The sequence below is a fragment of the Megalops cyprinoides genome, chromosome 2 (assembly GCF_013368585.1).
Source record: "Megalops cyprinoides isolate fMegCyp1 chromosome 2, fMegCyp1.pri, whole genome shotgun sequence".
Lineage (NCBI taxonomy): Eukaryota > Metazoa > Chordata > Actinopteri > Elopiformes > Megalopidae > Megalops > Megalops cyprinoides.
The window spans coordinates 27,793,120-27,814,561 of record NC_050584.1 but is presented as its reverse complement, the minus strand read 5'-3'; the positions used below and the strand labels follow the sequence as shown (position 1 = coordinate 27,814,561).

Below are 21,442 nucleotides of genomic sequence, written 5' to 3'. Positions count from 1 at the left end.
GGGGGGGCGTCGACAGACACAAATCTTGGTCATGTGTGCCACATATATACAGGTGTTAATGTTACAACGAAACACTGCTTGGGCTGGAGTAGGGGTAGGGAGTCAGAGGGTGAGGGGCAGTGGAGGGGTGAGGGTGCTGTGGGGGATGTGGGGGGTGGCAGTTGAGGTGACAGAACAGCACAGGGGTACAGGCAGTGGAGTCATGAATGTCACATACACACCGGTGTTAATGTTCCAGTGAAAAAGCAGTTGGGCTATGGTGTGTGGGGGCGGGGTGCAACAGAGACACAGGGCTGCTTTTAGTGCCCATCTGGATTGATTGACGGGACAGGCAAGGGACCTGGAGAAACAAAGTGAAGTGTGGATGACAGCAGAGCAGAGCTTTTTTATGGGTTTTTGAAGGAACACTGCAGTTAGAGGACTGTGAAACAGAAGTTCATTACAACAAATACCGAGGTGAAAAAAGCCCACGTCCAGGTAACTTTTACAGAAATATTGTGCCATGCATGAGCTACACAAATATTGCATATATGTGACTGAGTTACAGATCAGTGGTGTTTTCTGGGCCTGAATATAAAGTCACTCTGTTACCTGTATTTAGCACATACAGTTACATATAAATGGTCTAAGTTTTAGCTGTGTGCTAATTAGTGTTTTATGATTTCTTGCTCATACTGTAAGAAGCACACAGAATTAGTTTCTGAGGAAAGAAAAATTAACTGGCAATTTTTAGGACAGAGGAGGCATGTAGTACTGAAGCTAAAACCTGACCTTTAAGATATGAATGGTGCCAGACTTGGTTTTGGCTGTTGTTTTGCAGTTGTATGATTAACAGCTCTGCCCGTTTAAATATGGGTCACCCTGTAGCAGGTGATTCATTTTTTAAACAAAGGTTCAGGACAATTAGAGGTTTGACATTTTCCGCCTGCCCTATTGGAGGCTCGTCAGTCTTCACTGGATCTGGGCTTGTGACTGCTTTGCTGGAGTGAATTTGTTACTTTGCGTTAAAATTTACATCTTTACTTCATCTCAAAGAGTGAAGTGAGTGAGCACATGAGTGAGTAAGTGAGTGAGTGAGAGTGAGTGAGAGAGAGATCGAGAGTCTGTGCCATTTCAGAACTGCGTCTTGCAGTTGTAGTCAAATGTATAAACTCAGTGAAAGTGTTTGGCTGGCTGAGCCAAGCATTTAGTTGTCAGGCATTGATCCTTTGCTGGTATTTGGGAGGCATGTAAACCCAGACACTCCTCGCTTTATGTGATAACTTTCTGTCAAAAATCTATCAGTGAAAATGCTGTTCAAGATGGTTACACACACATTGACCAGTCAGGTCAACCAAGAAGAAGTTAGGTATGGATCATGTTTAGGTTAAGATAAAATAGAAGTTAGATATGGATCAGTTTTCATGGAAGAACCTTAGGTGCCATTCTCCATGTAGTGGGAAATCTCAAACTTTAAATCTCGTTTGGTGTCACCGTTCTGTCTCCTGTTCAATCCATTCACTCTCGCCTACGTGCTTCAGAGTCTGACCACAGTGGTCCTGTGGCACTCAGAGGCCAACTCTCAGAGCAGCACAAAGGTGTCCTCTGTTCTCCTTAAAGAGAAAGAATGACTGTGCCTTTGCCTGTTTTATTTTTTTTTTTTCTGGAGTTATAAATAGTTTGTATTCATGGCATAAACTGAGCTCGCCCACAAGCTAAAAGCACAGTAGCCGTTTTTTGAATTTCCAAAAACACACTGTACTTTTTTTCTAAAAAAATTTTTTTTTTTTTTTTCCTCACTCTTGTGTGATTATGATACAGCTGCTAACTCACTCATTCTGCATGTCTTTAGTCAGAGCCAATCATAACCGGGGAGGGGTGGAGGGGGAAGCTTCTTTCTTCTTTGTCTTTGACGCGCTGTTTTTGTGGAAGAAGTAGAGTGGGCGCAAATGAAAGAAGTGCGCTCCAGGAAAACGCTCAGCCTATTGTTCGATGCACAGTCTCGACTCGGAAACCCCCACGCCACTACGCCCTCACTGGGCATCGTCCCCGGCAACCCCCAGTCTGAAAGACCACAGCCACAGCCAGCCTGCCGATTGCGGGGTTTTAAGACACACCGCAAAAGCTACGTGACAGGAAATCAAAAGGACTTATTAGCCTGGCAGTGCAGCTGGAGGTTAGATGGAGTTTCCACATTTCTCCTCTGTCGACACGAGGCCCAGACACGGAGCTTACAGCTCGGGGAGGTGTGTGACTCATGACTCTTTTCATTCAAGAGGTTATCTTTCCTCTTTGTTGGATGTTCCCTGTGTTGCCAGGTTTTTTTCTTTTGTTTCCCTCCTTTCTGCTAAGCACGCTTTCGTGCCAGGGCTGCTGTGACTCAGCCGACCCCTGCTTCATGTCCCACACTGGTCCCGCGGAAAGCCGGAGTTCTGTCAGCTCGTTTGGATCCAGGCTGGAGTCCTTTGTTTGCGGAGACCTCTTCATCTCGCCTGTCAGACCCGCCCCTGCAAAGCCTGGAGGTTCACCGTTTGGACTCTTTGACCTTGTGACCTTTTGACCTTTTACTGCACCGCCCGCCCTCTAGTGATCCAAACGGGTGAACAGCAGCACTTGTTTTCATCTCATTTTCATGGATAATTGTGAGACTTCCGTAACCGTTTCTGCCATTGTTAAGCAACAGTGCTTTCTGTAACTTGAGGGAACCCACCTGAAGGAAGGGATCGTGAAGTATGCTGCTTTAGAGTTTAGCTCTGAATCACTCATACTGTGGTGATTCCATATTTTAATTATGACAAAAATCAGACTCGATCTCTCCCTCCTCTCTCTCACCCTCTCTCTCTCTTCTTTCCTTTCCCTTTCTCTCTGTTTCCAATGTTTCCAAAGCAGCCATGCACACTATGAAATGTAACACCTATAACTATGTAGCATAATATAATATAACACACATATATACATACAGAAATATGCACTCTTTCTCGTTCTCTCTATCTCTTTCTCTTTCTGTGAGGCTGTAGACAGTGGTATCACCATACTACTAAATATCTCAGACCTCTTATCAAGGTGCTGAGAATTCACGCAACCCCCCCCCACCCCCCCCCCCACCCCCAAGCGAGGCACAGTATCCACAATTAGCTAGTGCGAGGTGGGTTACATCATCACTGCCTCCCCAAAAATAGGCGGGCAGATATGTCTCTTTTGCACTCCCTCAGATGGACACCCACACGAACTAAGGAGCCACTACGTGGAAAGAGGTGCACTCCAGACGGGGGATCAGGTGCGGGTCAACCTGCAGAGGCAGAAGAGCTCCGCCGAATTCAGTTCCAGGGGTTCATGTGTGTGGGGGGTGTCAGTTGAAGATGGGAGAGGGGGGAGGGCTCCAGGGCTGAAAATAGCGCTTATTTTTGCTCACTGAGATAGCTTCCTTTTTTAGGGATTTTTTTTTTTGCTGCTACTACTGCTACTACTACAAGGCGTGCCACCATTTACAGTAATTGGAGACACATGTCATGGAAGCCAACGAAGCAGAAGCTGGAATCGTGAGGTTAGATATTCTTGTCAATCTTGTGCGCTTCTTTAAATAGAGGATGAAACTGATAAAGCGTTGAGGGATAGTTGTAGGACTGAATCAGGAGGTTTCGGGCTCTCTACCTTGCCTTTGCCTTTGAGTGTGTCCTGCAGGAGAAACTTTGCATGACCAGTAGTTTGCATTTTTGAGTCCCGCGTGAGACAGTACTCTTCACACATACCCTCGAAAAACATCTAGTTGAATAAACAGATTGTACGGAAAATGTAAGCTATGTGTGGACAGGGCTACTTAAATAGCATACACAAATAAGTAAAGTTATTACATGTAAGGCCTCTGTAATGGAAAAAAATGACAGTTCTGTAACTCAATCAGTCTCACACACACACACACACACACACACACACACACACATACTCACTCACTCAATCATGGCCTTATTCTGGAAAGGCGGGAGGGGGGTTGTTGTTTGTTGCCATGGGTAACACCAAAGGGAATTCCAATCCCAACAGAGTCCTGAAACAGTACTTTGAGAGGTGCACCATTTGCACAGGTAACACACACACATAAACACACACACATACACGGTCTCTTTTTATTTACAGGCCCTTTAAAGTTCATTCAGAGCAGTTGATCAAGGCTAAGTGCTAGCCTCATGCTTATAAACATGCAATGGGGGAGACTGTCATCAAAAATATAGAGGCACTAGATCAGACACAGCCTTCAAAATTCATGGGCATTTCAAATACCTGCCTGTCTTTGCATGGCGCCATGCATCGAAGAGCACAGCAGATGCCTGATGTTTCAGTGCAGAGCAGTGTATGTGTGGCACACATGACCTGACCGAGATGTGTGTCCATCTCCCCCCTCCCTTCCCATCCCATCACCTCACCAAACCCCCCCAGACACCCCCCCCCCCCCTTCCAAACAAGGTGATAAATCTGATGCTGGACGTCGCCCTTGTTTTTGCCGGCGGCGGTGGTCTCACGCAGACAGGAAGCTGTCCGTCCTGCACTGAGCGTGGAGACAGCCTGATATAGGCCACAGCATATGGGGGCTTCCTTCCTGGATCCAAGGACAGATTTAGTGGTGCGAGCAGCAAGGATTTTTGCTTTTTTTTCCGACAGGCAGGAGAAGGTTGCTGTTAAAGCAGAACCACATCAACCGAGTATTACTTCCTTCTTTTTCTTCTTCTTCTTCTTCTTCTTCTTATTATTATTATTATTTTAGCTTGTTTACAACGACAAATAACGAAGACAAGTCAGGATAGGGCAGAGTTAAAATAATATGTGACAGTACAAAACAACACAAATATGACAAGCTACAGGGTGATATAAAATAGATGGTAACCAATACAAATTGTATTTGTAGGTATAAGTTAAGAAGGGTCTTACACTGGCATTAAAAACAGGTACAGGGGTAACTGAATCTAAGTGTACATGCTCCTGTGAAAGATTTCAGTCTCTGGCAGCTGGGTGCACCTACGCTGCTGTACCCAAACAAGCGTGTGATCTGACGCATCATTGGATGCGAGAGCGGGAAGCCACGGGCTTTTGTTTGTTTGTGTGTTTGCGTTCGCTTTGAACGAAAGGCCCCCGTCAGTGTGAGTTTGAGGGAGTCGAAAATAGGTGCCATGTCAAATTAAAGTGTCTAATGCATCTGCAAACAATGGTTGGAAACAAAAAAAAAAAACGTCCAGTCAGTGTCCAATTACTCAATTGGCAGAGATGGGTTTGCATACTTTGGAGGGAAAAAAAGCACAGCAAACAAATGTGCTGCGATAGTTTCGGGCCTTGTGGGGTCAGAGCTTGAAAGGAGCCAGCCAAGCAGTGAAATCTAGCTCACCTTTGACCTCCCTCTGTTTAGCATGGCCTTGCATTTTCTGTGCCGATGAGTACTATGTCTGTCAGTCTCTGCCAGACTCTCGCATCTACCTTTATACTCTCTCCCTCTCCTCCTCCTCCCCCTTCTTGTCCCCTCTTCCTTTCTAAACCGCTTTTCCTTCCCTCTCTCCTTACTCTTCCTCTCAGCACACCTCTCACTCTGTCGATCTCGCTATATCGCTCTCTGTCTCCCTCCCTCTGTCTCTCCTCTCCTCCTCCATCTCCTCCTCTTCTGCTGGGCTCTGAGTGAGCGTTTGATGTGAAGGGCTGTGGGTCACTTTGTTCTCTCCTGTTCTGCGAGTGGGTACTTGTTAGCATTTTGTTCTATTTCACAACACCCCCCCAGTCCACTCAGGCACACACCTGCTGTTTTCCCCCACAGAGAGACCGAGCAAGAGAGAGAAGAAGAGAGAGAGCACGCAGTAGGAAGCCGGGTATATGCAGATGAACGATAGCAGGAAGTTGATATTTTTATATGTGCTTTTATTATTTTTGTTCCAAAAATAATTTATAGACCTCCTGCTACAAACCAGTTTTGCCTTCTGAGAGAAACAGATAAAGTGTGTGTGAGAGAGATGGAGACAGAGAGTGTGAGAAAGAGAGTGTGTGGGAGTGATGGAGTGTGTGCGCTAAAGGCCAGCGCTAGACGACTCTGCATATAAACGCCCTTTTCACCTTGTGACCAGGTGTTTATTTATTTGTTTCATCACATTGTAACCACACTGAAGATGAAGCGTTCAACCTGACCTGTCTCGTAAGGGTAACCACAAAGAGGGCAGCATCCTCAGCCTGCTAGGGTGTTGAGTGACAGACTGCATGCAGGTAGAGGTCTGGAGGGGGGTGGTGGGGGTTTGGGGGAGATTGGACTATTCACTGCCCTGGGAGAGGCCTCACCTGGTAAGCGACGCTGGATTCCAACGACAAGCATAGTGGCTTTGGGAACAAAATAGATTGCACTGCCAAAATGGGGTCATATCTGTGCGACATGAGACACACGTAGCTGGAACAATGTGGCCACACCTTTGAGAGAGACTTTGACTTGGCTTAGTAAGCTGAATAAACGTGGAAAGCCTCGCACGTTTCACCCAAAAAGCGAAAAAAGCCAAATAAATAAAGTAATGTAACATAGCATAATGCTCTGTTATGAACTGTGTTCTCTGAGAGTCTCTTGTCCTTCCTCGTAGTTGGGTTTGATGTTTTCTTTGTTATTGCAGGAAAAACAACTTGAAATGGTCCATGACTCCAGTTCAGTTCAGAGTGTTTACTTGAAAGGAAACGGTAGAAAAAAAAACATAAAATAACACTTTCTCTTTTTCTGTTTTTATTGAGCTGCAAGGAATAAACTGCCCTCTCGAATTTCGCTTTTTGATCTGTCTCTGGTTATCCTACAGAGGTAATGTTCACAGAGGAGAAAAAACTGAACCACTGGCACAAAGTGAACGCCGAATGCTGAAGAAAAATGCTCATGTCCAAGGGGGGGGGGGGGGGAGAATTGGACCGAAATGGCATCCTGATGGGGCTCTCACCTCCCCTTTCCTGAATAGGTTTCGGCACTAATACCTGGACATGCTGCAGCAGTTTGAAACCTGGTGTTTCCTTCTGCACTGAGGGCGGAGTGTGAAACAGAGTCAAAATGGCTTCTCCAGCTGGGCCTTCTCCCTGGCCTAGGCTCCTATCTAGAGTTACACAGAGGAACTCAGTGGTATATATTAGTAGATGACAGAAAGGTGAACAAAGCATCATACTAGTTAGGAGAGCTCATTTGTTATGGCCAGAGCAACAGTTACTGGAGGCATAGGTCACCATATTCATCACACCATGCCAAGCTATACCATACAATGCTACACCATACCAAAACTATATCATATCATGTTATGCCATACCAAAACTATACAATGTCTTATACCATGTACTATATATACTATACCAGGTCTTTCATGTCATGTAATAATATATCATGTCATTCAGTATGCTGGCCCTGTATCATAGTGGTAAGGAGCAGGGCTTGTAACCAAAAGGTTGCTGGTTCGATTCCCTGCTGGGGCACTGCTGCTGTACTGTTGAGCAAGGTATTTAATTAACAATTGCCTTGTAAATAACCAGCTGTATAAAGAGACAGCTTGTAAAAACTGTATCCTGTATAAATTGCTCTGGATAAGATCATTTGCAAAGTGAAAATAATGGAATGGAATATAGTACCTGCCATACTAAACAATACTACACAACACAAAATCAAGCTATACCAGGCCATTGCATACCATAAACTGCCATACCCCTCTATAACATACAAGGTTATGCTGTATTGCAGCGCATTTTACTGTGGTACCGTGAGAATATTGTGTGTGAGGAAGCTGTTGTCCTGCTGTGCTGAACAGTCCAAATGAGGGGATAATGACAGAGTGAGTCTCAGACAGCACACCGTATCCCCTCTCAGAGAGACACTTCACCTAATGAGGGGAACACTCCCGAGGGACAGACAGGCCAGCCTCCGCCTGGGGAGTCTGAGCCCCCCCCCCTTCCGCAGTGCAGGTCTAGAGGACTCATTAGAGAGTCTGGAGCCTTGCCTCTCCCCGTCCTCCACCCGAGATGCCGCACGCACATTATCATGGGAGATTTCCCCATATTACATTTCTCCATTCTGATAGGCCCTCTGGGTGCCAGCCACTGAGGGGGAGTGATATTTTTGCTGGTGGATGTGTCATATTGTGTGTGTGTGTGTGTGTGTGTGTGTGTATTTGTGTGTGTTCGTGTGTGTGTGTGTGTGTGTGTGTTTGAGAGAAAAGATTTACTTACTGATAAGAACTGACTTTTACATTTTGATCTGGGTCTGTACATTGACAGAGCAGTGTTTCCTATATTGAGAAGGGCTGTGCTTTCAGAGACCTGTCTTTTTTAAGTGCTCTGAGTAAGATGTGGTTTACAGCTTTGATATCTGCTGTGGTCTGAGAAAGATGGTGACTTACATGTTTTGTAAGTGCGTACAATGTGTTTTACACATTTTATAAATGCTTGTTTTTGTTCTATGAGCACTGTGTTTTCACAGCATTGATTTTTTTACATTTTGTAAGCATCGTGTTTTTGAGTAAGATGTGTTTTACATGTTTTGGAAGTGCTTTGCTTTGAGAGTGATGTGTTTTCATCATCTAAGAGCTACATTTCGACAGCAGCACGTTTTACACATTTTGTAGGCACCATGTTTGTGACATGTTTGTGGCCCACTCTCTCTCTCTTCAGGACCAGTGGTTCTGGCGGGTCCGGGACAACGCGGTGATGCCAGGGTACCCCATGCAGATCTCCTACTTCTGGAGGGGGCTGCCCCCCAAGATCGACGCCGTCTACGAGAACAGCGAGGGGAAGTTCGTCTTCTTCAAAGGTAAGAGGGAGCCCCTGCTGACCACACGGGGACCCACTCCAAGTGGCACGGGGTGGACTCAAGCCTGCTGATTTATTTCCATAACAGTAGAAGGATAGCACCATGACGATGATTTCCCGGGTTACTGGCACGTCCTACACCTCCTCTCCACTTCTCTCTCGCTGAATTTGTAACACAAGTGCCTTGACGGAGGCAGTCGAGCTATACATAATAGTGTTGATCCTACAGGTCGATGAAAACAAAAAAGCATAAAACCAGGGACTAAACATAACCTCAGCCCCATCCCTGATCTCTGTTACACAGATGCTGCAGTTATGCAGTGGTAATTGGAGTCCTTCTTCATAAATAATGGCACGGCTGGGAGAGTTCTGACATTTACGTTTTGCATTTTTAAAATCAAAATTTCAGTTAAATACAACAGCCAATTATGAATTGATCTGTTCAGAGGAACCCGGACAAAATTAATAGAACCAGACGTGTTCTCACAGGAAGCATGATCTTTACATACTAAACTGATGGCGAAATGTCAGGATGTTCGATCGCTTCGCCATGTAAATTGAATCGAACGGACACCCATTTTCTGTGGTTGCACAGCGGGTCCTTTTTTAATGGCATAAACATGCCACTTTCGTGTCCTTTTTATGAGAACAAAGCCACAGTTTGCTATCGAATCCTCGCATTCTGTGTGTAGAAGATCGCTACAGAGCGGAAAGGCATGAGCCGAGGAATCTGATAAACCTAGCAATGCTAGCACTGCACTCGCTCAACAGATGGTCTCATTCAGAGCCAGTTATGTAGCTTACATTTTCGTTCAGTTTTTAAGCTGGACATATACGGAGGCAATCAGGTTGGGTACCTTACCCAAGGGTAACACAGCAGTGCCCCAGATGGGTACTCCAACAAGTAACCTTTGGGTTAGCAGCCCCATGCCGTGCCGCTGCACCGCACCACTGCTCCAGGGCCTCGACGCTGCACTGTGGAGTTAGGAGATGGCCGCGTGCTGCACAGGGTGGAGGTACGCATTCCTCTGAAACCGCCTGCACGGGACCGCGCGGCTGCCAAATCTCGCTGAGATCACGGAGGGGAATCCGTCAGCGAATCACACGCCTGGCAAAATCATTCGCAGTGGTTTATTTTATTTTATTTAGCCCAGAGCCCACTTTCCAAGGATTTCTACAAAAAAAGAGGAGAGAGACTAAGAGGTTTTTAGTGATGACAGGAGAGTGAGACACAGTGAACTCAGTACTGGCTGGAGCCTGCTGGGCTGTCGATCACTGACTGCGATGAACCAACCGAAAGACAGCTTTCGGCCGCAGCACACTCTGATTGGTTTGTATCAGTGATCTGTGGGATAGCACATGAGAGCTCCACCCATTGGAGGTAGAGCTGCACTCTCGCATAAATTTTAGAAAAATCCCTCACCTGTTGACCCCGTCTCACGTTATCGTGTTTGGCGGTTGCCTGGGCAACACCTGGAATCCTCGCTAAGGTCATAAACGAGGTGGAAATCTCAGCACCCCCTTTCTCAGTCATGTCATCGGAGTCCATATGGGAGGAAAAATAGCTGTTCCATCCTCCTGGGGACGGGGGCAGAATGCTTGGAATCTTCCCGATTTTCCAAAAAACCCTGCAGGATTCACGAGAAGAGGGGATAGTACACATATTACACTACATTATTGTCATTTAGCAGACAATCTTATCCAGAGCAACGTACATAGGTTGCAGTTTTTACATGTTATCCATTTATTCAGCTGGATATTTACTGACGCAACTGCAGATTACGTACCTTGCTAAAGGGAACAGCAGCAGTGCCCCGGAGGGGAATCAAACCGGCAACCTTTTTGTTACAAGCGCCGCTCCTTACCACTGTGCTACACAGACCCCATTAGGTTTTCACACCATTTAAGTGTATGGCCCACTGCACTCAAATTACTCAACCCAGGTGGGACTCGTACTCACAGTCTGCAGGTCCAGAGGCTGATGCTGCCTTATCCATTAGGCCACTGGGTCTAGCTATAAAAGTATATAGGGGGGGGTAACCCCTGGACTGCACTGAGGATGACTGTAACCGCAGCAAACTGGCTGTTTATCCTCGATAGAGAGCGTCTCTTCGGGTGAACGCCAGTCGATGCGTGCATAGAATCCATGTGTGTGAGAGAGCGAGAAGCAAAGCTCTCCTCACTCTCATGGATCACAGAGGTTTGTTTTATTTATTTATTTTTAAGCTCTTCGTCTTCGCTCTCTGCCACACGCATCCTTTGATGGCTGTCTCTTTAAGCACCAAGTGCCCATGCCGTGGTAAGACGTCGTGGCACATCTGCTGAAGGAAACAAATGTGTAAAATTGTGTTGCATTATTAATGTGGCATAATGTCGGACAGGAACGTGAGGGAGAGCTGTTTAGATTCGCGTTCATACTGTGCTTTCCCGTGAGAGACAGAGAGAGATCTGAGCGTCGAAAGAAAAAAAAAAAACACAAGCCCGCTGAGTTTGGCTTCCAGAATCAAGGCTAATCCACTAACACGTAACACACTCCGCTAACATACAATGTAGTGCTAAACAGCTGAACAATGTTATGAAACTGACAGCCCTTCAGTGTGGTTCTGACACCAAAATAGCACTTTTATTGCTGTCAGACCCTAAGAAGAGACAACTGCATCTTCTCTCTCAGAGATAACAAGGAGGTTTGTGGAATAAGCAGGGACACTTCCAGAACCCAGGAACCACAAAGCACAAAAAAAGAAGTCATGGAGACTTAGGATCTGTCAACCGATATAAAACACTGTAGTATGGTGTGCACTTGAAAGATTAATCATGCTCCGGAAAGTCAAGGACAGTCACTCTGAGACTGAAGTGTGTGTTCTACAAAATACCCACAAGTGCAAAGTAATTTTTTTAAGTTTAAAATGTTCCTTCCCTACTTGCCACAGCTGAAGGACAGAGAAAAAATGAATAAATGTAAATATTTTAATGGTGGAGGAACACTTGGCCCTTCTCCTGGTCGGCTGTGTGACAGTATATCACATGAGACAACACGGGAGGTCAAGTGTGATATATATGAGAACAAAATACGTTCTAAAACAACAATATTAGGAAAAAAGATGAATAACCAAGGAGTGATAAATGTGCAAGGAATTTACATTAGCCTGTCATTATCTGTGGTATATTATTACAGCAGTAGTGCCATCATTAATAGACGTTGTTATGATATCAGTGCATCATCATTAGGAGCCTTGGCTTGGCAATAACTCTCTTTGTGTTTTTCATGTCAGTGGAGTATTGAATTTTGACTCTGAGGGAAAGAGGGAGAGAGAGAGATAGAGAAAGAAAGAGAGAGACAAAGAGAGAAAGAGAGGGAGAGGGAGAGATAGAGAGAGAGAAAGGGAGAGAGGGTGAGAAAGAGGAGGAAACTGTGGGAGACAGGACATTAATATCAACCATGAGTTCATGCTCGTATATAAGTTTTGATTGTAAGACAATTGCAAGCACAATCTTTTTTTTTGTGTTTTGCGCTTCTGGGAAGGAGAAAAAGATTTGTTGGTTCAGATTACCTAGTAGTAGAAGGGAAGGGAAGCCCAAACACACAGGAGGAAGGTTTCAGATGAACCTTGTCTGGCCTTGTCGTGTTTCCTCATCACATTCTCATTGTAATTGATTGTAAATGACTTTTACAATCAATTACAATAATTAACTGTAACTGTTTATTTTTGGTTTATTTTGTTTGCTGGTATCTGGACCTGATCTGACATGCTGTGAATTTGGGCATGTGCTGTTTTATTATTAGTTTTTTTTCTTTTTTACTGCTGACCAGACTGCGGGCTGCGTATATTAACAGTCTCAGTGAGGAAGACAAACATCTCGTATTGAAAGTGTCCCTCAAGTGTTAATATTACATCCTTTGGCAAAATGCACTTCACCCCCCCCCCCCAGCCCCCCACGCCCACCAAAGTGTGTTACATTTAGATCTGTTGGCATAAGATACCTCATTCTCCCAGCATTCTCTCTGTCTCACAATTTGGTGCACAGCAGTGGATTCTGGAATGGCCTGCACTTATACAAGAGGAAAAAAAGAAAAAAGTGAATAACGGGTAAATGAATGAGAATCTCTGTTTAGGCCCTACATCTGTGAACACCATTTAGCCTCTGTACATATTGACATGTGTGGCCATATGCACTGAACAAGCATTCTCATGTGAGAGGGCTTGTGCGTGATTCTAACAGAGCTGGATATTGATCTGGCTGAGACTCAAGCGGAGGCGTTATTCCACACCATGAAAAAAAAATCAATATTCATGTTCCCGTGAAAAGTTTTCATTTCATGTGGAGGAAGAACCGCAATTATATAACTGAACGTCCAGCAAAATTAGCATGTTTAAATATGGAAACTTGGAAAAAAAATAAAAAGAGCCCACAGCGTTTCATAAGATTCCGATTTGGAACACCGACACCATTAACACTCTGAGAACAGATGGAGATTAATGCCTCACTGGGGAGTGACCACTAAAGTGAGTGATTTTAAACTCAGTGTTGAATACATACATTTTTCATGGTTTTCAAACAGTATCGTTTATGGCCGGGGACAGAACCTTGTCCACAGCTTGTCCACAGAAATTTGTAATGTAATAACCACATATATATGGGAAATGTGTGATGTAATAACCACATATATATGAGAAATGTGTAAGAACCTACTACTTCAGACACTCTTGCACTCGCATGTCCTGAAAGGAAAAAAAAGGAAGGCCCCTGCCCTGGTGCAGACGTCCTGTCTGAACTCCCTGAGGGGCAGGGGAACCGAAACCTCTGCTCAGACAGACGCGAAATTCACCCACCGCCCCCCTCCCCGACCCCTGCCCCTTCCTCCCCGCCATTCCAAGTCCCGCCCCCGCACGCACCGGTCTGGCCAGCTTTACCCAGCATGCCACTGTCCCTCTGCCAGCGATCGCTGGCGCAGCACACATGTCCCTGCGGCGTGGGGGCATGGGAATGGCCCTAGGTTAAATGACAGGAATTTCCTGTCACGGAGAACTGGTATCTCCCTCCCCAACGCCCCCTCGCTGTTTCTCTCACCCCCTCAAAATCTGTTGTAGTCCTCTCCCCTCCCCTCCTCTCTCCTCCTACTCTTTTATAAATTCCTGAATTTACATTACAGTCATTTAGCAGATGCTCTTATCCAGATCAGTTTACATAGGTTACAATTTTTACATGTTATCCATTTATACAGACTGATATTTACTGAGGCAGTTCTGGGTTAAGTACCTTGCCTAAGGGTACAGCAGCAGTGCCCCAGCAGGGAATCAAACCAGAAACCTTTTGTTTATGAGCCCTGTTCCTCACCACTATGTTACACTGCCACTGTATTGTATGACATGATACATTATTGCATGATATAAAAAACATAGTATGATATGGTATGGTATGGTATGGTATGGTATGGTATGGTATGGTATGATACATACGGTGTTGTAATGTCTGGCTGTAATAAATGAGCTCTCCTGACTAGAGTGATGCTTAGTTCACTGACTTCCTGTCATTTGCTTATAATGTCGCCAATAAGGGAATGATCCATCTGTGAGGTCACAAAAGAGCGGAGTAGAGTAAAATCCAATGAAGAAAATGAGTCGAAATAGCATCCCGCACCGCCGCTCTCCCCCCACCCCCCAGGGGCTGAGACGGTGCGAGCGCATGCTACAGATCCACGAGCACGATGACATTTCAGAAAAATGGGGATCTAAATGCCTGGGAACTGCCAGGCCCCGTCGGCAGGAGACTGTTGGATTTTTTTTTCCTTATTTTGACGGTGGTGCACAAACAGGCAATCTGGGTGTGAAATTGGATGATTGCTTGCTCCGCGGACTTTAAACCATACCGAATTCATGTAAATAGCTGCAGTTCTGGAGGAACCGATATCGGAAACCACTCTTTTGGCCTTCAAGGTAAAAAGTTTAAACGGCAGACTGGGGGCCTTCTGTTAAAATATCATTTATTACCTCGCTAATGTAGCTGATATTAAGTTCATGCTCTCTTGAGAAAGAAATAAATAAAACAGAAAAACGTGGATATACACTGCATGGCTGAAACATTGAAGTCTGATAGCCAACCGCAGGGCATCACAGTCACAGTGCTGTAGTAGCAGGGAAAAGGGCTGATAACCTGGAGGTTGCTGGTTTGATTCCTCAATGGGGCACTGCTGTTATACCCTTGGGCAAGTCACTCAATCCACATTGTCTCGGTAAACATCCAGTTGTATAAATGGATAACAGGTAAAAATTGCAAGCTCTGTCAATCAAAATGAATACAAGCATCTGCTGAGCATCTGTGATGTAAATGTTTGCTACGAGGAACCAAACTACCAGCGGTCAAAAAAAAAATCTTTGTTTTACTATGCAGTTATGCAGCTATCATTAAAAGCATCTAATTGAGCCAATGGTTCTATACTTACAGTAAATAAATGCTTAACAGTTAGAGCTGGGAAATGTGTCTGACTGCATCTGTAATTCCTCTACCTGGCCAACGGGTGCTGTTGGATGATTGACAAATCCTTCACATGGCCAACCATTACATTACATTACTGGCATTTAGCAGACGCTCTCATCTAGAGCGCTTTACATCAGTTATAGGTTTTTATAACGTTGTCCATTTATACAGCTGGATATTTACTGAGGTAATTATAGGTTCAGAACCTTGCCCAAGGGTACAGCAGCAGTGCCCCTGTGGGGAATTGAACCAGCAACCTTTCAATTATGAGCCCTGCTCCTTAAGCACTATGCTACACTGCTGCCCAACCAAAGCTGTTCACTGGGTTTTTGTCCACAGTTGGGTTCAACTGGACAGTCTCACTCAGCCCAGTGATCCCCGCTGTCCTTGCCTTCTTCCTGTTGCCAGGGAACCGGTTCTGGGTGTTTAAGGACACCACACTGCAGCCCACCTACCCTCAGGACATCTCCATGTTCGGCAGCGGCATGCCCACGCAGAACATCGAGACGGCCGTCTGGTGGGAGGACGTGGCCAAGACCTACTTCTTCAAAGGTGACAGGTTGGTACCCCTGTTCTGGATGTGATACTTGTTTACTTGTCAGTGTCCTTTTTTTTTGTTCATTTGTTTACTCACTTGAAAGCTGTGTTAGAGCTGGTCAGCTGTGGTTTGACACTAATTTCAGAACAGCTGATTAAGTTTGTCAAAGGCAATCTTGAGTTACATTTAGAGGAATGACTCTGCAGTTAACAAATGTATGAATTAATGGTGAAGATGTAACAGTCTAGATGCCAGAGAGTTGTGATGGAGAGATATGATATAATGATAATGATGATAATGATGATGTTCAAGATCCTGATAATCATATCACCTTTCTGCATTTTTGCTTAGGGTGACCTCACTGTTTGTTGTCACATACAATGACCTAACCCTTTAGTTACTGGCCTTCAGTTTCCCTATGTGGTTGTGAATTATGACCACACTGAAAAAGGCGTGACCATGGAGGGTGACCGTGCTGTTCTTTGCGACTGGGGGCAGGTACTGGCGGTACAACGAGGAGATGAGGACCATGGACCCAGGCTACCCCAAGCACATCACTGTGTGGAAGGGCATCCCAGACTCTCCCCAGGGGGCTTTTGTGGATAAAGCCAATGGTACCGCCCTTCATCTCTCTCTCTCCCTAACCACACTAACAGCTAAGATGTGACAATTACAAGCTGAGGGTTTGGGGGGTAATAGGTACTGTTACAGCTGAGGTGTAACAGTTATTGCTACTGTGGTGTGTAACAGCTACATTTGGGGTGCAATAGATACAGCTGGAATGTAGCAATTAAAGTTACAACTGAGGTGTAACTGTTACAGTTGGGGTATAACAATTACAACTACAGGCATAGTGAAGCAGTTACAGCTGTTCTGTGATAGTTATGATCTCAATTGGACTGTCATGTTTACAGCTAAATTTGAGGTAAAATAGTTACAGCTACAGTTGGGGGGTAACTTAGTGACATGACAGAGGTACAGTATGTGTGATTTTATTTTCAGACATCAAACTTTCAGCTTGACACTGTGTCACTTGTGACTTTTGTGGCACTTGTGTGCTAAGGACCAAATCACACTGAAGCCCATGGTGGGAAATAGCTGAGCAGCACATAAAGGCACTGCCTGGACCTATCAAATCCATAAGTGAGTGAGTGAGACTGGACTGTTTTCATTAGCCAGTGAGATTAGCAGGGCTTTCTTCATAGGTGCAGCTGTATCTGCATAGACAGGGGAAGGCTCTGTTGGTCCCACCCCCCCCTCCTCTCCCTCCAGGAGCTGTGTGATGGATATACCTGGGAGCACAGTGGCCCACTACACGGGCAAATAATATCACATTTCATTTGCTCTTATCAATTTTTTAATACATGTCACCCATCAGGCAATTCAAGTTAATTAAGCACCTCTCCCAAGGGTACAACAGCAGCACCCCGGTGGGGAATTAAACTGCCAACCTGTGGATTATGAACCTTTGCCCTTGTCCGCTACACCACACTGCTGCTGCTTAGACAGCCAAGCTTAAGTGCCACCATCCCACTTGTCACCTCAGACAGACAGAGCAGTAGAAAGAGGCCCCTTAATCACCAGCAATCACCTTCGGCAAAGACACAGGGGCTTTTCAGTTTGTTTTGCCCTCTCTCGTCTGCCACACTCCAACTATGCTGGTCATCGTAATGCTGACGAATGGATGCAGGCCTCTAGAAGAGGCAATTGTCCCCCCATTCTCAGTGATTGGACAAGTCAGGAATTAATCAAACACCATCAGCTGGACGCATTCCACAGAGGAATCTGCAACCCCTTGGCAACAAGCCAAAGAGGCACGGCCATCCCGCTCTGTTTGTGTGATTCGAGTCAGACGGCTTCCTCTCTGGATCTTCCTCTCTCTGTTTTTTTTTTTCAAATTTTTTTATTATTTTTATCTTTCTTCCCATCAAAGAGCCTAGCTCAGAGCCAAGGCTGTCTCCAAAACCAGAAATGAATCTTTCAGAACCCCCCTGCTCACTTTGCCGGCACAGCCCGGCGGTGACTCGGAGCCAGGTTAGCGTTCGCGGCGCCTCGTGACGGGAACGGCTCTGGCTGTCGCTTGGCGGCACATGCGTCCTTTACTGCCTCTCTGTCCTGGAAGCAGTGTGTGAATAATAGAACACAGGAGCGAGTGCAGGAGAGAGAGAGAGAGAGAGAGAGAGAGCGGCTGGGCGAGTGGGGCCCATAGGGGTTTCTGCCCGCGTTTCGCTGCCTCTCCATCTGCTCTGAAAACACTGCAGGAACTTAGAGCACTGATTCTGATGCTGTTTGCTTTCACACCCGTGCCTTTGTCTGCGCTTTTTTCAAGCACTCAGTGCTTTGATCTTTCCCAGTGTCGCGTCTGTCACACACATTTCCAGTTAGTCAGGGTAATAGGCGTAATGGTGGGTAATGGTGGGTAATTGGTAATGGAGGTAATCACAGGTAATGGGTAATGGTGACTTATGGTTGGTAATGGGTAATGGAGGTAATCGCAGGGAATAGCTAATGGGGATAATGGTGAATTACGGGTAATGGGGGTAATGGCAGGCAACGGGTAATGGCAGTTAAGGGGTGATGGGAGTACTGGGCTTGGGAGATGGCACTGGGGAGCGAACTAGAATACGAAGATGTCTGTTTCATATGAGCAAGCATCACAAATTGTTGCACTGAATTCTGTTTGCTTTCAGTGATATAAAAGAGATTATGATCGCTCTGAATTATTCTATTTAAAAAAGTCATCCTCTAATGATGTGAAGGGCAGACCAGAAAGAGAGGTGCTTAATAACAGTAAATGAACGTGTAACTACTTCACAATTGCTCTGCATGCTCATGTCACTGTGTTTTTCGCCCCTGTTCTTCTCAGGATTTACCTACTTCTACAAGGGTAAGGAGTACTGGAAGTTCAACAACCAGAAGCTGCGGGTGGAGCCAGGCTACCCCAGGTCCATCCTGAAGGACTTCATGGGCTGCGAAGTCTCCACAGACGCGGATCGGGAGCGGCGCCCCCCGCAGGAGGACGTGGACATCGTCATCAAGCTGGACAACACGGCGGGCACGGTCAAGGCCGTGGCCATCGTCATCCCCTGCATCCTGGCCCTCTGCCTGCTGGTGCTGGTCTACACCGTCTTTCAGTTCAAGAGGAAAGGAACACCCCGCCACATACTGTACTGCAAGCGCTCCATGCAAGAGTGGGTGTGAGGTCTCGACCCACCCACCACCGCCCTGACCCCCCGCCAGACACGGCGGCGTCTCGATGTTAAACCCGCAGGACTTACGGCCCCTATAACCCCACCTCCTCCGACTCCTCGGTTTTTTGGGGGTGGAGAGGGGGGGCCAGGCCTTTGCCTAAACACACCTCCCCCCGAGAGAGGACCGGCGTTTCATGTCCCCTCCGCCTCCCCTCTGCTCAGTGCGTCCGAATAAGGGGGAAGGTTTTCAGTTCACGCTCCACCCATGATGCACTATGTCATACCCCTCACCACATCAGGTCTTTCTTTGGTGAAAATAAAAAAGCTGTCCAGATTAGGTCTTAATCCCCTTTTTTGCACGCTAAACAAAAACAACAAAAACTGAAAAAAGGAAAAAGCCCCTTGCTAAACTTGCTGGAGCTGACAAGTTATCAGTCAGCTATTTTATTTTGTTGATTTTGATTTTTGCATCATCTTTGGAATAATTTATTTTCACGGACAGCTTCTTCTTTGTTTTTTGTGCCCTTTAAACATTGTACTCCTGAAGAAAACACCCAAACCAAATAGATTATAAAGAGCAAATGAACTCTCTGTCCAAAGAGGATTGCTTTCTTTTTAGTTTTTGATATTTCTATCATTTGTTTTTTTTTTCTCTCTCCTACTCTCTCTGCTCTTGACCTTCTGTATTGACTTGGGAGCAGGGGACATTGACTGTTGTGGCAGTCTGTTAAAAACAGGGGCCAAAAACTCTTTGCAATATTTTTAACCGCCTTAATTACACATCATCTTTCTCGTGACTTTTTTTGTTTGTTAGTTTTTTTTTTGTATACTGCTTTGTTTGTTTGTGGAAAGAGCCAGTGGGGCCATGTTCACTGCTTTCCTCCCTGAATCCTTCTTTTGATTGACAGCCTTCGGTTTAACAGAGTTTGCCAAGCCCTTGGGGGAAGGACTGAGAGAAAGAGAGAGAGAGAGAGTCATCCTGTGTTTAAAGGGAAGGAGGGAAGACCAAACCGCAATTGCAAGAAGCCACTAAGTCAAGCGTTGTGTTATTGTAACTGTCTGACCTGTTCCGGCAGTTCCGGCAGCGAAAATGTGAGCTAAAAGAAAAACAACACAACAAATCTGTAGAGGTCATCATCCATTGTTTGCCCCCCTCCCCCCCAATCCCAGCCCTCACCCCCACCCCAGTTACTGGTCAAGTATAAGTAAGTGTTTTGAAAGGACCTTATAATATTTGTCAAGGGGTGTGGTTTTGTTCACATACTCCAGGTGGATTTTATTCCCTTTTTATCATTTGATGGGTGGGTTGGGATTAAGGGAGGGAAGGGGTGTGGGGGGTCATTGAAGTCACAGATCCCTGGTATACATTTCAGTGGCATTCCAGCCAGGATTCCCACTGGCACCCTCTGCTGTCTGGGAGTGTCATGGCAGTCTTTGAGTGCATGCACGCATCTGCAACAAGCTTTGACCTGTCATTTGCTTTGACCTGTCATCTGAGGAAAAAAAAGCCGAAACAATAAAAAAGGACAAAAAAGAATGAAAAATAAAAGATTTCCCAGTGAAAAAAAAACAGCAAATCATCTTTCAGTCAGGTCCTTGGAGTTTTGGCCATGGTTGGAACGGTCATCGCAACATCTGAAGGACTGTTTTTTTTCTGGATAATTGATTTTTTCCAGAGCTTTTTTCCTGGTACAATAAAAAGTTAACAAAACCTCAAATTTTATGTGGTACATAAAATGTCATCTGAGCTATGCTCACACATGCAACCATCATTTTACCTGGATGCTATTTGACAATGGTGATGCTGGCAAGGAGGAAAAAAAATTGGTTTTCGTTTTGGTGACTGAACCTGGGAATTAGTGTCGCTGTTGTATGACAGGCATTGCTTGAATGTGTGTCTGTTTCATGATAATAGTTTTTTTTTTGGATTTTCTTTATTTTTGGAAAGTCAAGAGGGGAACATGTGGACTCTCTGAATTACTTCTACATGTAAGACTCAGTTTGGGACCCTTCATTGGGAAAACCCTAAGAGAATTAATAAATTGATCAGTACATGATTGAAAACGCCTCTTTACTTATTTGGCTATGTCTTTACAATATATTTTCACATATTCCCTTATGAAAAGTTGTAGAAGTGTGTGTGTGTGTGTGTGTGTGTGTGTGTGTGTATGTGTGTGTGCGTATGTAGCAGGGCTGAGAGTAATATCTTCTGTAAGTTTTACTTTGAGCTGTTACCATTAGGGTAGGAAGAAGCAGAAAGCTTTCAACAGTGACGTCAGTCCCTGAAGCTCAGTTAGCTAGCAGCGCTGCTTTTGGAGCTACGGGTAAATTGCCTTTATCTTAACTGGGAGCAGTGCTAGCCATTACAATCAGCTGTGCAACAAGAATATAGGTTTGGGGCTCACCCGTAGATTTGTGGACCCCCTTCTATGTTCACTACATGTACAAACGTGTGTGTATACATGTGCACGTATGC

General features: G+C 45.4%; 1 protein-coding gene across 2 annotated transcripts in view; it reads left to right on the top strand.

Annotated features, from left to right (window-relative positions):
* Positions 1 to 19,741, top strand: part of LOC118772725 (matrix metalloproteinase-16-like) — a 63,641-nt gene extending 43,900 nt beyond the window's left edge. For both annotated transcript variants that reach the window (XM_036521291.1, XM_036521290.1), the window contains 4 exons: positions 8,623 to 8,761; positions 15,646 to 15,796; positions 16,274 to 16,389; positions 18,642 to 19,741. In XM_036521291.1, coding sequence (XP_036377184.1) covers positions 8,623 to 8,761; positions 15,646 to 15,796; positions 16,274 to 16,389; positions 18,642 to 18,976 — 741 coding nt within the window. In that variant the 3' untranslated portion in view covers positions 18,977 to 19,741. The remainder of the gene's footprint in view (positions 1 to 8,622; positions 8,762 to 15,645; positions 15,797 to 16,273; positions 16,390 to 18,641) is intronic.
* Positions 19,742 to 21,442: the final 1,701 nt, after the last annotated feature.